We start from the raw sequence: 12,767 nt of genomic DNA, 5'->3' as shown, positions 1-12,767 counted from the left end.
ATGAAATTCTGAGAGACTTTTGTCTTTGCACTGTGGTGATAAGTGTTAAGAAAGCTTTTCCAAAGATGGTCATCTTCCTTTTCTTAATAATTAGCAAAAGCAGCACTCAGAAATACCTTTCCACACTTACGTGTTTTAATTAGGTTAGATGAGACTTTTTATTATGTTAAGGCTTGAAGTAACTTTGACATTGCTTGAGGTCTAAAGGCTTGATTTTATACTTCTGTTTTGAAGATGCAGTCAAAACATGTACTGATGAAAGCCTTGAACCTGACAAAAGAATAGCTATCTGCTTTCCTCTCTACAGAAATAAGATAGCTTTGCTGAAACTTCTTGAAAGGTAAGTTGTTTCAAGACATTTTTAATAGGAGTACTCAACTCTGCTTTTTTGAAAACTTACCTTTACTTTTCTTTAAGGTGGGAGTCTGCTGCAGAACTTTGTAGATCTTTATTGGAGCTCTGCCCTAACAACTGCCAGCTCTTGGAAAGTTTGGCCACCTTGCATTTGCACATGGAGCAGAGTGACAATGCCTACAAAGTGTGGATTGGAGCTTTTGAGAAGAATCCTCAGAATGCAGAAATTTTTTATCGGTTATGTAAATTCCTTGTTTCACAGGTAATACTCCACTCCAAAACTCATTTTGTTGGGTCTGCTGGCTTTATGAAGTTTGGGTTTTATGGGTTGTTTCAAACACTTACCAAATTGATTAATCTTCATGATATTTTTGTAATGTCTAGTATTCCTTTATATACATGGGGAAAATAGAATTGGCAAGATTAGTGACATGATTAAAGATAATCAAAGGAATTACATAATACCATAAATTTACAGTTTGGGTTGTTCTAATCCAGTGATAATATTCTTAAGCAAGAATTATAGACACTAACAGTAAACCCTGTAATACGTTTCCAGCTTTTTTCTGCTACCTGCTGACTGACCCAGTTAGACTTCATTCTTTAGAGAATTAAGACAGTGGAGCATTGCAGAGAGAGACACGCCACTTATTATTTATTTATTATGCTTAAAATGCTTGTCATTTTCAGGTTGATGTTTGATTTTAATATTTTATTTTTAAAAATAAAAACCTCAAAACAGGAAAGGTCAAGCAGTATTCTTCCACTGTTGCAAGATTTTGTGGCAGCTTTCTTTGAGAATACATGCCAACAGCATGGTCCCATGGATCTCTTAAGGTACATTTAGAATATCTTTTTTCTATTTAAATTTTGGTAATATTAGCATTTTCTTGAAAAACAAGACAGTCTAGAACTTTTAAACTTCTATATTTTTAGCTTGGTGTGTTTTGCTAAAACTTCAGTGAATTATGATTTGGTAGTTTATAAGGTTTATAGTAGTTGTTTGTGCGTATACACTAAATCGTAAAACCACAAGCATTTAAAGATGAAACAGCCAGCAAGTTTAGTGTCTGGATTTGGGGAATGAAAATCAGTCATATGTATGCCAAAGTTGGTTGTCTTCTTCCTGCCCCCCCCCCCCCCCAAGCTAGGAGCCTGAAATTGCATACCTAAACCACTGTATTTAGGCACTTGCAAAAGACATCAATCCAGAGGTCCAGCATGCTATTAATCAGCAAGATCATTATTGCTGAAAAGGCAGAGGCTTATTATTTAGCCTGCTGGTTGTCCACTTGAATTTTAGCACCTAATTGAGAGGCTTATTGACGTTTTGAAATATGCAAGTTCCCTATAGTCAAAATAGATGCCTCTGAAGGCCTTCAAAGGAAGACCTTCTGTGCTAAAGCTTATGCAGATGAGGCTTTGAAATATTTTTATCTCCAAGTTAGGTGTTAGATTTTATTCCTGCTTACATTTATTTACATTAAATTTAGTACTGGCAATGCAGCTTAGCTGACTGTATGTAGATGATTGTACTTTACTTGATGTATTTTATGTGGGGAGGGGGAAGTCTGAGACATAAAGCAACATTTCACTTTGTACGTAATGAGGGAGTAAATACTTTCTGTATTAACTATTTCTATATTTCCGTGTAATGCTTTCTGTATAAATTGTATCTGGTTAGAGTTAAACTAAAATCTAGGAAAAGTGCATCTGTCTTTAATATGTCCCATGAACTGGATTTCAGAACTAAATGTTGCATCCATATAGGACTCTTCCATGTAGAGGGTTATTCTCATTTACTACTACTTTTTTTCTCCTGTAGATATCTCTTGAATTTTCCAATGCCAATTGAATTTACATCACCTCTCTATAAAGAACATCTTACGGATGATGTTGTAAACCAGCAAATCCCATATCTGTGGCAGATCTACTGGTGAGACTTTCTAAAGTATTTCTGAGAAACAGCTATTGGGTCTGAGTAAATTGCATTTTCAAAAGCAGAACATTCATTATTTGCCTAAGGGTATACCACTTTGAGTTCTTTCAATAAATGATCTGCCCGTCCTTAGAGAACCTACCTGCCTGCTGCACAACAGAGACAATTTTATGGAACTGTGAATTGCATGTCAACTTAAATTCTCCACTTGAGAAATCTTTCAGAAATTCTGCCCTATGGGAACAGTAACAGGTGTGTTCACCTCACAAAATGATTTTTTTTGTTTTACTTTTGTTTTAGGTTGCTATTGCTAGCAGTGTTCTTCTCTCTTCTGGCTTTCAGTTGTCTCCTTTTTATTTTACAATAGTTTTCCCCACTCTGTTTAACTTAGTTTAGCCCTGGCCTCCCCACCTTCCTTGACCCACGGTTTCAGCTGTTTATGGAGCTATTATCAACAGGCTATAAAAGTTGGAACTAGCCACAGACGCCCCTCTGTAGCAAAGTAATACAGCAAAGTGACCTTTTTGTCTGCAAGAGATTGCAAAGGTGACAGATCTTTGTCATGTATACACAATCTTTTTTTTTGTTTCTTCCACTATTCCTTTCCATAGCAGCAGTATCCAGGATTGGCAAGCACCAAAGTGTTAGCCATCTATAACTTACTGGGATAACTGTGGTTACCAAGGTGTTGACTCAGGCTGTTGAAGAAGTTTACCACTTCATGGTCTGGGTTTGTCAATCTTCACAGGTAGCTATTTGGCTTTTCAGATGAGTAAAGGGGCAAAGATGATAATGCTTCAGATACTGACTGAGGACTCCTCAGAACTCCTTCAAAACTGTTGCTTATGTATGGTTTTCAAGAAGATCTTTATATAAGGTTTAGATTAAGTTATCTTAATGTTTTCTCTTGATACTGTCCATTAATACCAACTTAAATAAATGTTTTTTAGAAAATACTTACCTCTTTGCAAGTTCAATTTTAAGTTTGGTACTTGCACAGTAGAAACATTGTTAGAAAGACACTTGAGGTCACTGTTTAGTCTAGTCATTAGGGACCTTAACTTAAGCTCAGATACGCCTGTATTTTAGCACCTGCTTCTTCTAGTGTTCTTGAAATAAGTGCCTAAATTACTTTCAGAGCTAATAATTGAGTGTTTCTGTGATTGAGTTTTGCTACAGTAAGTGCCTAGGTATTTGGGCCTACTGTATGCTTTCCTTTTTTCAGGTACAGAGAACAAAAGACATAAAACTTCTCTTTTACCAAGTGAAAATAGTCAGATTGAAATCAGCAAAGCCTCAAAGCTCAAGGAACAATGTTTTACTTGGAAAGATCATTGTGTGTGTGTACACGTGTGTGTGCGCGCACGCAAACTTATACACACACTTTTTTAGAAAGAGTAGCAAATAGGTGATTTAGTTTGTAGTTCCTGGGGAAAGCAGGACTAGAATCAGGCACTCTGATTATGTGACCCTAGTCAGGAGGGTTCTGTAGCAAGGTAGCAACATCAGCCCTATCTTATTTTGCATTTCTGTAGTCTTCCTCTTCATGAGTGGTTTTTTTTTTTTCCCCCCCCCTATGACTTACTGTTTTACCTTTTTTTCCACTGTTACTTTACACTTTGAAATAAGGATTGTTCACTGAATTGTGGTCAAAAAATGTCTACTTCTGTCTTTGGTGAGGTCCTATATGTTGGTCTGACCATATGTTTCTTTAAGGAGCTGTGGTACAAAATTAAGGGGGTTTTTGACTGTTCTTGTCAGGTGTTTTTTTTTTTTTCCTGAGATGATCAGCATATTTCTACCCCAGATCCCCAGTAGTATTTGTTTCAGAACACTAGTTTTGTTGCCACAGTCTGATACCATTTCTCAAGTGGTTTTAATCTGACTTAGATATTTATTGTTCTGGAGCTTTCCAGACGGAAGCTCAAGACTTGTCTCCATTCTGTAGCAGTCAGAACATCCCTATTGTAAGGATTAGTAAAAGGATACTTTACAGGAGTAGAAGGCAATTCGTAATGTTTCATTTCTATTTAAGTTGAGTTTCATTTTAAACTGCATGGTTTCTGTATTAGTCCTTATTATCTGCAGTTGAGACTTACCCATTTTAATAAGTTGACTGATAAATTAGTCCATAAAACTGAAAACACTGGTTTTTTTCCTTGCATCTCAGAGTGGGAAGTTCTTCATTTTTTCTTATTCTTAATAACATGCACTGTTTATGACATACAACACGTTTTAACTTTTAATATAAACAGTTTGTGCCAGTCTCTTCATGCAAGTGTTGGTGAAGCACTGGATGCTTATGAAGCAGCTCTGGGGGCAGTGATGCAGCAGGAAACTGTTCAGAACATCTGGCTGGAGTAAGTTCTTAAAGGACGAAAGTAAATTAATCTTAAAACTATTAAGTGAAGGCTACCAGAACCATCTTTTTTCTTTTTTTTTTTTCTTTTTCTTCCAGTTACCTTGTTTTTATCAATAGCAAAGTTGTTGGATCCAACAACAAAGTTCAAGAATTCAAGCTTTTTACTGACCTAGTGAACAGATGTCTGGTTACAGTCCCCACACGATACCCAATTCCTTTTAGTACTGCTGATTATTGGACCAATTATGAGTTTCATAATAAGGTAAAAATGTGTCTGTAGACAGTTTTAATTAAACAAGGAGACTGACCTTTTAGCAGGTACCTGTAGTTTACTTGTTCAAATACAGCTCCACAGTAGTATATGAACACTGAGAGCTAGGAATTGGTAGAAAAAGAAACAAGTATCTGAGGAGAGTAGTGTTCTGAGCAGAAGACTATGTAGCAGTGACCTTATGAATAAAGGGTGTGTAAGGCAAAAAGAAACTTTATTATGGCATGCTTTAATACTGTGAATACAGCTGTTAATGACAAACTATTCTTTCCTAGAGAAAAGAGAAAATGTGTAAGGGAGGGAAGAGATGGTTGAGCAAGACGGGTCTGCAGAGCAGTTATACTGTTTCCATCTGCCAGTGTTTAAGCTGTCAGTTTTGATCATAGAAATTACAGTGGTTGAGAAACAGAAGAAATAAAATAGGAGTAAAAACAAGTTGAGGACCTATACAGACAGAATAAAGCTTATAGAAACCCTGGGTCCCATTTTGCTAACATCCAGTGCAGTTCTCTTTACTCACTAAGTGCAGGCTAGAAGGACTAAAATACGTGGTGTTAGCAACTTGACACTAACTTTTTATTGCACGAATTGATTTCTATACCCTTGAGGGATAAGGTTTGTAGTTGATAAGGTTTGTAGATGGTAACTCACTTTAGTCGTAATGTTCACAGTTCGTCATTCCATTATTCTTAGCAAAATTAGACAGGTATAAAGTGGATTAATGTTTATAATTCAAATTCTACAGGTAATTAATTTTTATTTGAGCTGCATTCCAAAATCTCAGCATTCCAAAACCTTGGAACGGTTTTGTTCTACTATGCCTGCTAATCCTGGACTTGCACTGAGGTATGTAAAAATACTTGTAATCAAGACAAACAGCTGGTTAACATAACTACTGTTTTTTATGCAAGACATGCATGATTTGCTTTCTACTACAAAAGCAAAACTCTTCCTTTATTACTGCATGTTGCTTGAGGCACATTGTGCCTTCTGACATCTCGATCTTTCTTGTATTTGACAGGATTCTGTTTTATCTACAGAAAGGTTATAATTATACAGGAATTAACTCTGCATTGTACATGATGAGTACAAATGGTCAAAATTTCAAGTGTGTAGAGAAATGTCAGATACGTAGTAAAATCTTGTTACTTAACGATCTATTAAAAGTATAGTTCCAGCATAGAACAAATAAAAATGGATACACCAGCGTATAACAGTGCTACCTGAAGGCTTAACTTGACATTTATTTAGCAAAGATAAACCATTCTCAATTTTGAGAAAAATCTTACGGGAAACAAAACCAGTTAATGTAAGCATCACACTGATTCTTGCTTGAACAGTATTTCAAAGTGTAATCTTCCAGGATTAGAGAGTCCGTGTTTTACTGTATTCAGATGCAGTGAACTCATGAACATTTGATTGAATAATTTTGAAAAGTCCCCAAACACTTACTGTTCGTCATTGACAGTGACCCCAAAGAATTCAAAGCAAGACTTGAAATAAGTGTGTGTGGTTGGGGGTGTGGGGAGAGTATGACACACCTGTCTTTGGCACACAAAGTTGAATGGCTGCATTTTAAACCAAGTTGCGATTCTGTCTAGATGGAACTTGCAGCTTCCTTAGACAATGTTGATACTACATGAAATGGGTGAGCAGAACTGACTGAACAGTATCTCCTAGCCACATGACTATAAAACTAATTAGCCTCCTTTCAAATGTACAGTTACCTTGTGCATGCTAAAAATGGATCTTGTAATGTGCCAAGATCATATTTTCTCTTTGATTTCACACTTAGTTGTTCTCTGAAAGTGTGTCTTAACTTTTTTGCTTTGTTTTGTTCTGTGAGCATGTTCAGTCAATATTGAATATGGTGGCTTGGGGTTTTTTCATACTTGCAGCTCTTGGCTCAGATCAGGTATAATAGATTTTGTGTAATGTGTTAGTATCTTTGGGTTGCTTTTCTGTTCCCAGTGATTAGAGCAGTGTTCCTTTCTCATGAATACCTTTTACAGACTGCTTCTGCGATACTGGGAGGAGAGCAATGTTCAAATTCTGAAACTGCAAGCCAAGATGTTTACATATAATATCCCAACATGCCTGGCCATCTGGAAAATGTAATGCAACAGTCATACATCTGTTTTCATAGATATTGCTTTTGTTTATAAGGTTTACATCACAAAGGTAAATCTGAAACATCCTTCCAGTTGGGCTTGTACTGGAAGTCTCTCTTTCATTACCTTATTATTTAAACAGTAACTGTTTGTTACAACAGACAGAGGTACTGTCACTTCTTTAAAATGAGAAATGGAATTTCCCTTTTGGGAAAACTTATGTGAATGGATATTATGCAGATAAATATGAATGATGTATTTACAAGTTGCCTTTTTAATTCAACTATTGACTTCTGTCTCCCCTTCTCTACCCTCCCCTTTATATATCACAATAGCAGTAATCTCCGTTATCCAGTGATGCTGAACTGATTTTTTTCTTCAGTGTTTGTTCATAATGGGGAACCACTGAAATGTCTTGCTCATGTAAGGTTGTTTTTAAAAAATGGCTATTTTTATCTTTTCACTGTAGATTAACATCATTGGAAGTTAGTCAGTTTCTTTTCAAGGAATTTGTAATTCCATTCCACAGTCAGTATTCTGCCACTAATGGCATTTAAAATCATTCAAGAATAAATATTTTTATATATTTCTTTTCCTCAGAGCCATTGCTGCCGAATGCTTTCTAATGGGACAAAGAGAAGTAAGTCAACACAGCTTACTGAAATGAGTAATTATAAAATTCTGTAAAACTTTTCATACCTTGGCTTTATCCAAAGCAATGGTCATCTCTTAAACCCAAGATTTCTAGATAGTTGAAATATTCTATGCATAAACACTGAAGCATTTGCCTCAAGTGTGAGAAATATCTTTGACAATCAAGGTAGAATGGATTATATCATGATCTGATGATCAGTATGATTGTGCATACTGTTTGTGTGTATCTTTCCCTTACAGGGGGGGCTGTATTCTTCTCCCACACTTTTTTTTTTCTTTTTTACCTGGAGGAGATTGCTAGCACTTAAAATATGGTAGAGGGAAGGAAGGATTGTTGTGCTGGAAGATGCTAACGACTGTCTTTACTAGTAGTTGGAAGGGTGGGTCTGCCAAGCCAATGTTTGTAGAGAATTTGAGCAGTTCCTCACCCCACCAAAGACATCAGTTCTTTTTCTCCAAAAATAACAGGTTTACTCATTGGTACTTTGGGGAGGGAAGTGTTTTTATCACTATATACAAATACACGAGGGTTTTGGCACAGCAACTGAGTCACTTTTCAGTTCAAACAGAATGGATCTTCCTGGTGTTGTTGCTGTCACCTTCAAAATATTCTTCTGCCTGTGGAAAGATGCTGTGTATTGGGGGGATCACGAGGCCCTGGGTTTGTGACTCACCACTTGTTTGTGGTGTTCCTGAGCTACTTCTCTGCTGTATCTTGGTTTGCGTCATTCTTGTAGCAGCTGATTCTCAGCATCTTTCTCTTCTGTCAGTAGTCTTTCTTTTGAAACAGTATTAAAGCTTTAACTGATCCATAGTGGGTAGCATGGCTATTGTTAGACTCACATACGAAATCTTTTCTTTCCTTTTTTACTGCCTCCTAGAATGTTTAAAGAGAACACCCCCCAAGCAGACAGTTATTTGGTTTGTAAGATCAAATAGTTCAAAGTCAGGAGATATCAAAGGCATGGTTGCCTATTCAACCTTAATTCTGTCTTCGTGTTGATGGTTTGGTGTAATCTGTAATTAGTCACAGATCTCTGCTTCAGTCATTGTATTAGATGGACTATATTGTAAGGCACTGCCGATAGTGAGGCTGGTGACTTAAAAGGTCCCTGCTTTGTTTGGTTAGAAAGTTAGAAAAATAGATTTCAAATGAATCAAAAAAAGGGTCCTTAAAGAAAATGAACCAATTAAAATGAAGGCATATGTAAAACATTGTAGCTGGATTACACCCAGAAGAAATCTTGAGGTTTTCTTCTGCAACCACCTGACTACCTATATGGCGTGGAGTAAAATCACTTAAGTAGGCACACGCAGTGCGGTTGGCTTTTTTGGGGGGTGCTTAGTTTGGGATGTAGTGAGCACTTAAAACTGTTTACACAAATCAGTGACTGTTCCAGATAACTGGATTTTCTAGTAAACAAGTAGGATATTGTTTTAAAATTGAATTGTGATTCAGATCCTGGATTTCCTGTTCCTGGAGAACCCGTCATTTATTCCCTTCAACAGGTCATGTAAAGGTTTGCTAAAAGAATATAAATACGAGTATTTAAAATGCCAACAAATACCTCCCCTAATGACTCTCTGATTAAAGTTGGTACTTAAAATACCAGTAGTTAAAGGAGACTTGAGTAAATACTTGCATTAAACATTTTGGTCCTCTATTTCCAACCACAAAATGGTAAAACCATTTTTTCTTTTTAGAGTTGCAAAGACGCATACTGATTGTTAAAGCGCAGACAGATAGATGCTGAAGGAAAAAAGCCTCCAAAACAGTTATTTTCATTGCAGGGTTGGGATGGTATGCAATAAGCAAGACCTTGAGACTACACGTTGAGTGGTGAAAGAGAAATATTCAGTAAGCTGCTTCATTCCCTGAGCGTGTTCCATCCTGTGCAATGAATGAGGCAGGAGTCTTGTGAAGAAAAATAGAATGTCCTCATGTAATTAATCATGTGCATACAAGGGTCAGAATTAAGGTCAGGCATAAACTTGCCTTTGCTTTTAGGTAGCAATTTCATGCTTGACTTTGGAACTTTTTTTAAAAGAGATTTTAAAAATTATTGCAAGAGGTTTTTGTGCTTCAAATCAGTCATTCTGAGTGCACGAAACTGTGCTGACTTTTAATACTTGTTTTTATTTTACAGGTCCATCATTTATATCAGAGAGCCCTTCAGAAGTTACCTCTATGTGCAACACTGTGGAAAGATGTAATGTTTTCTCCTTATGATTCAGTTTGAGGTTTCATATAAATTTTCTGCATATCCCATATCCATAGATGTGGTGATGCTCAAGCTCTGGCTAAATCTTATATCTGCTTCCCCATCTCTTACAGCAACTCTTGTTTGAAGCATCAGGAGGAGGTAAAACTGATAACCTGAGAAAACTAGTTTCCAAGTGCCAAGAGGTTGGAGTCAACCTAGATGAGCTTTTAAATTTAAACACTTACAGAACAGAAAGCAAGAATCACTGAACGCTGGGTACGGTCAGCCATAAGTCCTATTAAATGCCAAAATCAGTTGAATGATCCTTCAGGCTGATCCGTGCCTAAGATCTGTGTAAGGCAGATGAGTATTGCTGAGCATATCGAGTCTCCAATCTGCTTTCCTTGAACCTGGAAACAATTAACATGACCCTCCTCTGGAAAAATGAACTCCCTGTCTGGCCTTGCTTCTGGGCCCTGCCAGATTCTCATAACGTCATCTACGTAAGTATAGTTAATCAAAATGACAGACATTATTTTTTTAATGTTTTCTTTTTATTTTGTTTTCTTTGTTTTGCTGTTCCTGATTCACTTGACACTCTCGCTGATGCCTGAGAGATCTGTGTTTGGGATTAATTTACTGGGCTGTGTTTACAGTAAAAAGCAAGTAGTCCATTTTGGGTTTTTCCTTTTTTAAACCTTTTTTGAGACTTTTTCATTACAGGATTTAAAACAAAAGCAGCCGCTCTTAAGGAAAGTGTAACTGCCGTGGCCACAAGTATGCTTCTTGCACTTGAAGGCTCTAAGAGGGTTGCTTACTGCCCTTTTCTGCATTGGACTCACGGCAGAGACTATTAAACTTGAAGATTAAAGAAACTATTGCAAATGCCAGTGCATCAGAATCTAAGAGTGGTCAATTATGTGCAATTTTTTGTAAAGAAATTTTAATTTATAATAAAGTTTAACAGTTTAAAGAAAGTTAATATTGATCTGTTTTGTATTGGTACTACCTTGTAGTATAACAGGTGTTTTTACAGAGACATTTTCAATACAAGCTGACCTTTTAAAAAAAGAATCTGTTGTCTTTTGTTATTTTGATCAAAAGGTAGGAGGATGTGGTTGAGCAACCTGCTGTGGATGTAGAATAACTACATCTCAGTGGGTTTTTTCCTCCTCCTCTTGCTTCAGGTACACAGATGTTTGTCCCCTAACAACTATTCCTGTCAATAATACCACTTCAGTAACGGAAAGTATGTTTTTTATATTTTAATTAAATGAGGCCCACTTTCCAAAGTAGCTATATGTACATTGCAGAGAGATACTGTCAGCACACTGAACCGGTGATGGCGCTGTTCACATCAGGTTGGCTTTCCACCTGTTTTTCCATCTGTGCCAAATCATATCAAAAGATGGTTGTAGTACCTTTTGCATAGGTGATTTATGAAGATGCCATGAAGACAGTGAATCGAGTGGGCTTCGTGTTTGAGAATGAGGCAGAGTGGTTTGTGACACGTAACTTCCAGTAACTTTCAAAACCCTTGCTTTATCTGAAGTTACACATGAAGCAGCTCTCATAAAGGAGAGAGAAGTGGGAAACACTCATCTAGGGGAATGGAGGGTGATTCTGCACCTTAAGTCCTTTTAGACAACTCTTGTATTTAAGCATGAATTATGAGTAAAACTTCAAATACCCACTTTAATGGTGGTGTGGTTTAACCTCAGCCGGCAACTAAGCACCACACAGCTGCTCACTCACTCCTCCCCAGTGGGATAGGGGAGAGAATCAGAAGGGTGAGGTTGGGGTTGAGATAAACTCATGGGTTGAGATAAAGACAGTTTAACAGGTAAAGCAAAAGCCGCGCACGCAAGCAAAGCAAAACAAGGAATTCATTCACTCCTTCCCATGGGCAGGCAGGTGTTCAGCCATCTCCAGGAAAGCAGGGCTCCATCATGCGTAACGGTTACTTGGGAAGACAAACGCCATCACTCCGAACATCCCCCCCCTTCCTTCTTCTTCCCCCAGCTTTATATATACTGAGCATGACGTCACATGGTATGGAATGTCCCTTTGGCCAGTTTGGCTGTGCCCCCTCCCAGCTTCTTGTGCACCTCCAGCCTTCTCTGTCGGTAGAGCATGGGAAGCTGAAAAGTCCTTGGCTAGTATAAGCATTACCTAGCAACAACTAAAACATCGGTGTGTTATCAACATTGTTCTCATCCTAAATCCAAACCACAGCACTGTACCAGCTACTAGGAAGGAAATTAACTCTATCCCTGCCGAAACCAGGACAAATGGCCAGGTTTTCCTGCAGACTACACAACCAGTACCAGAAAAGCTGACTCAAACCCATTCTTCGTTGTAGTAGAGTGGTATCCTGATTTCTTCAAACTTCTTCTGTGGTACAGCTCAGAATGAAAAAGATTAAGACTGTAAAAGTGCAGTATTTAATTTTTTTTTATTAAAAACCCCTCAAGTATGGTAAATGCTGGCTTACACACGTTGCCCAAGTATTTTTTCAAAATCTGTCTTTAAAACTTTGCTGATAAACAGTTGATCTTTTTCTGCAGCGACACCTAAACACCTGCAGTATTTATTTTAGTGGGATACCATTTTACCTATTCCACTGTTAAAAATAGAAAAGCTTAACACTGTCGAGGTTTACAGCACTTTTAATGCTGTGTTATACACTCCCTGGCTTAGGCTTGTTTTACACTTAGGACTGTTAACTTTGTTACCTTTCTTACCTTGCTGTACAGCGACGTTTTAACTAAAGGCCTAGTGTCTCTTTCTAAGGAGACCTTAAGCTTTAAATTTTCATCAAGGATTAATCATAGGTACTCTGCCTTAATGGCTTTTCACATACTTGGAGATG

The 12,767-nt window shown here is 37.3% G+C and overlaps 1 protein-coding gene across 3 annotated transcripts in view; it reads left to right on the top strand.

Moving 5' to 3' along the window:
* Window positions 1-10,872, top strand: part of ZFC3H1 (zinc finger C3H1-type containing) — a 43,853-nt gene extending 32,981 nt beyond the window's left edge. For 2 of the 3 annotated variants that reach the window (XM_076332934.1, XM_076332925.1), the window contains exons 25-35: window positions 235-340; window positions 418-616; window positions 1,097-1,191; window positions 2,180-2,290; window positions 4,549-4,653; window positions 4,752-4,917; window positions 5,672-5,772; window positions 6,939-7,040; window positions 7,638-7,677; window positions 9,839-9,901; window positions 10,027-10,872. In XM_076332934.1, the coding sequence (XP_076189049.1) occupies window positions 235-340; window positions 418-616; window positions 1,097-1,191; window positions 2,180-2,290; window positions 4,549-4,653; window positions 4,752-4,917; window positions 5,672-5,772; window positions 6,939-7,040; window positions 7,638-7,677; window positions 9,839-9,901; window positions 10,027-10,164 (1,226 nt within the window). In that variant the 3' untranslated portion in view covers window positions 10,165-10,872. Of the gene's footprint in view, window positions 1-234; window positions 341-417; window positions 617-1,096; window positions 1,192-2,179; window positions 2,291-2,426; window positions 2,546-4,548; window positions 4,654-4,751; window positions 4,918-5,671; window positions 5,773-6,938; window positions 7,041-7,637; window positions 7,678-9,838; window positions 9,902-10,026 lie in introns of those variants that run through there. The other variant, XR_012994860.1, reaches the window with a different exon arrangement.
* Window positions 10,873-12,767: the final 1,895 nt, after the last annotated feature.

Source organism: Aptenodytes patagonicus, chromosome 1 (genome assembly GCF_965638725.1).
Source record: "Aptenodytes patagonicus chromosome 1, bAptPat1.pri.cur, whole genome shotgun sequence".
NCBI classification, from domain to species: domain Eukaryota; kingdom Metazoa; phylum Chordata; class Aves; order Sphenisciformes; family Spheniscidae; genus Aptenodytes; species Aptenodytes patagonicus.
This window is presented reverse-complemented; position numbering and strand designations above follow the sequence as displayed.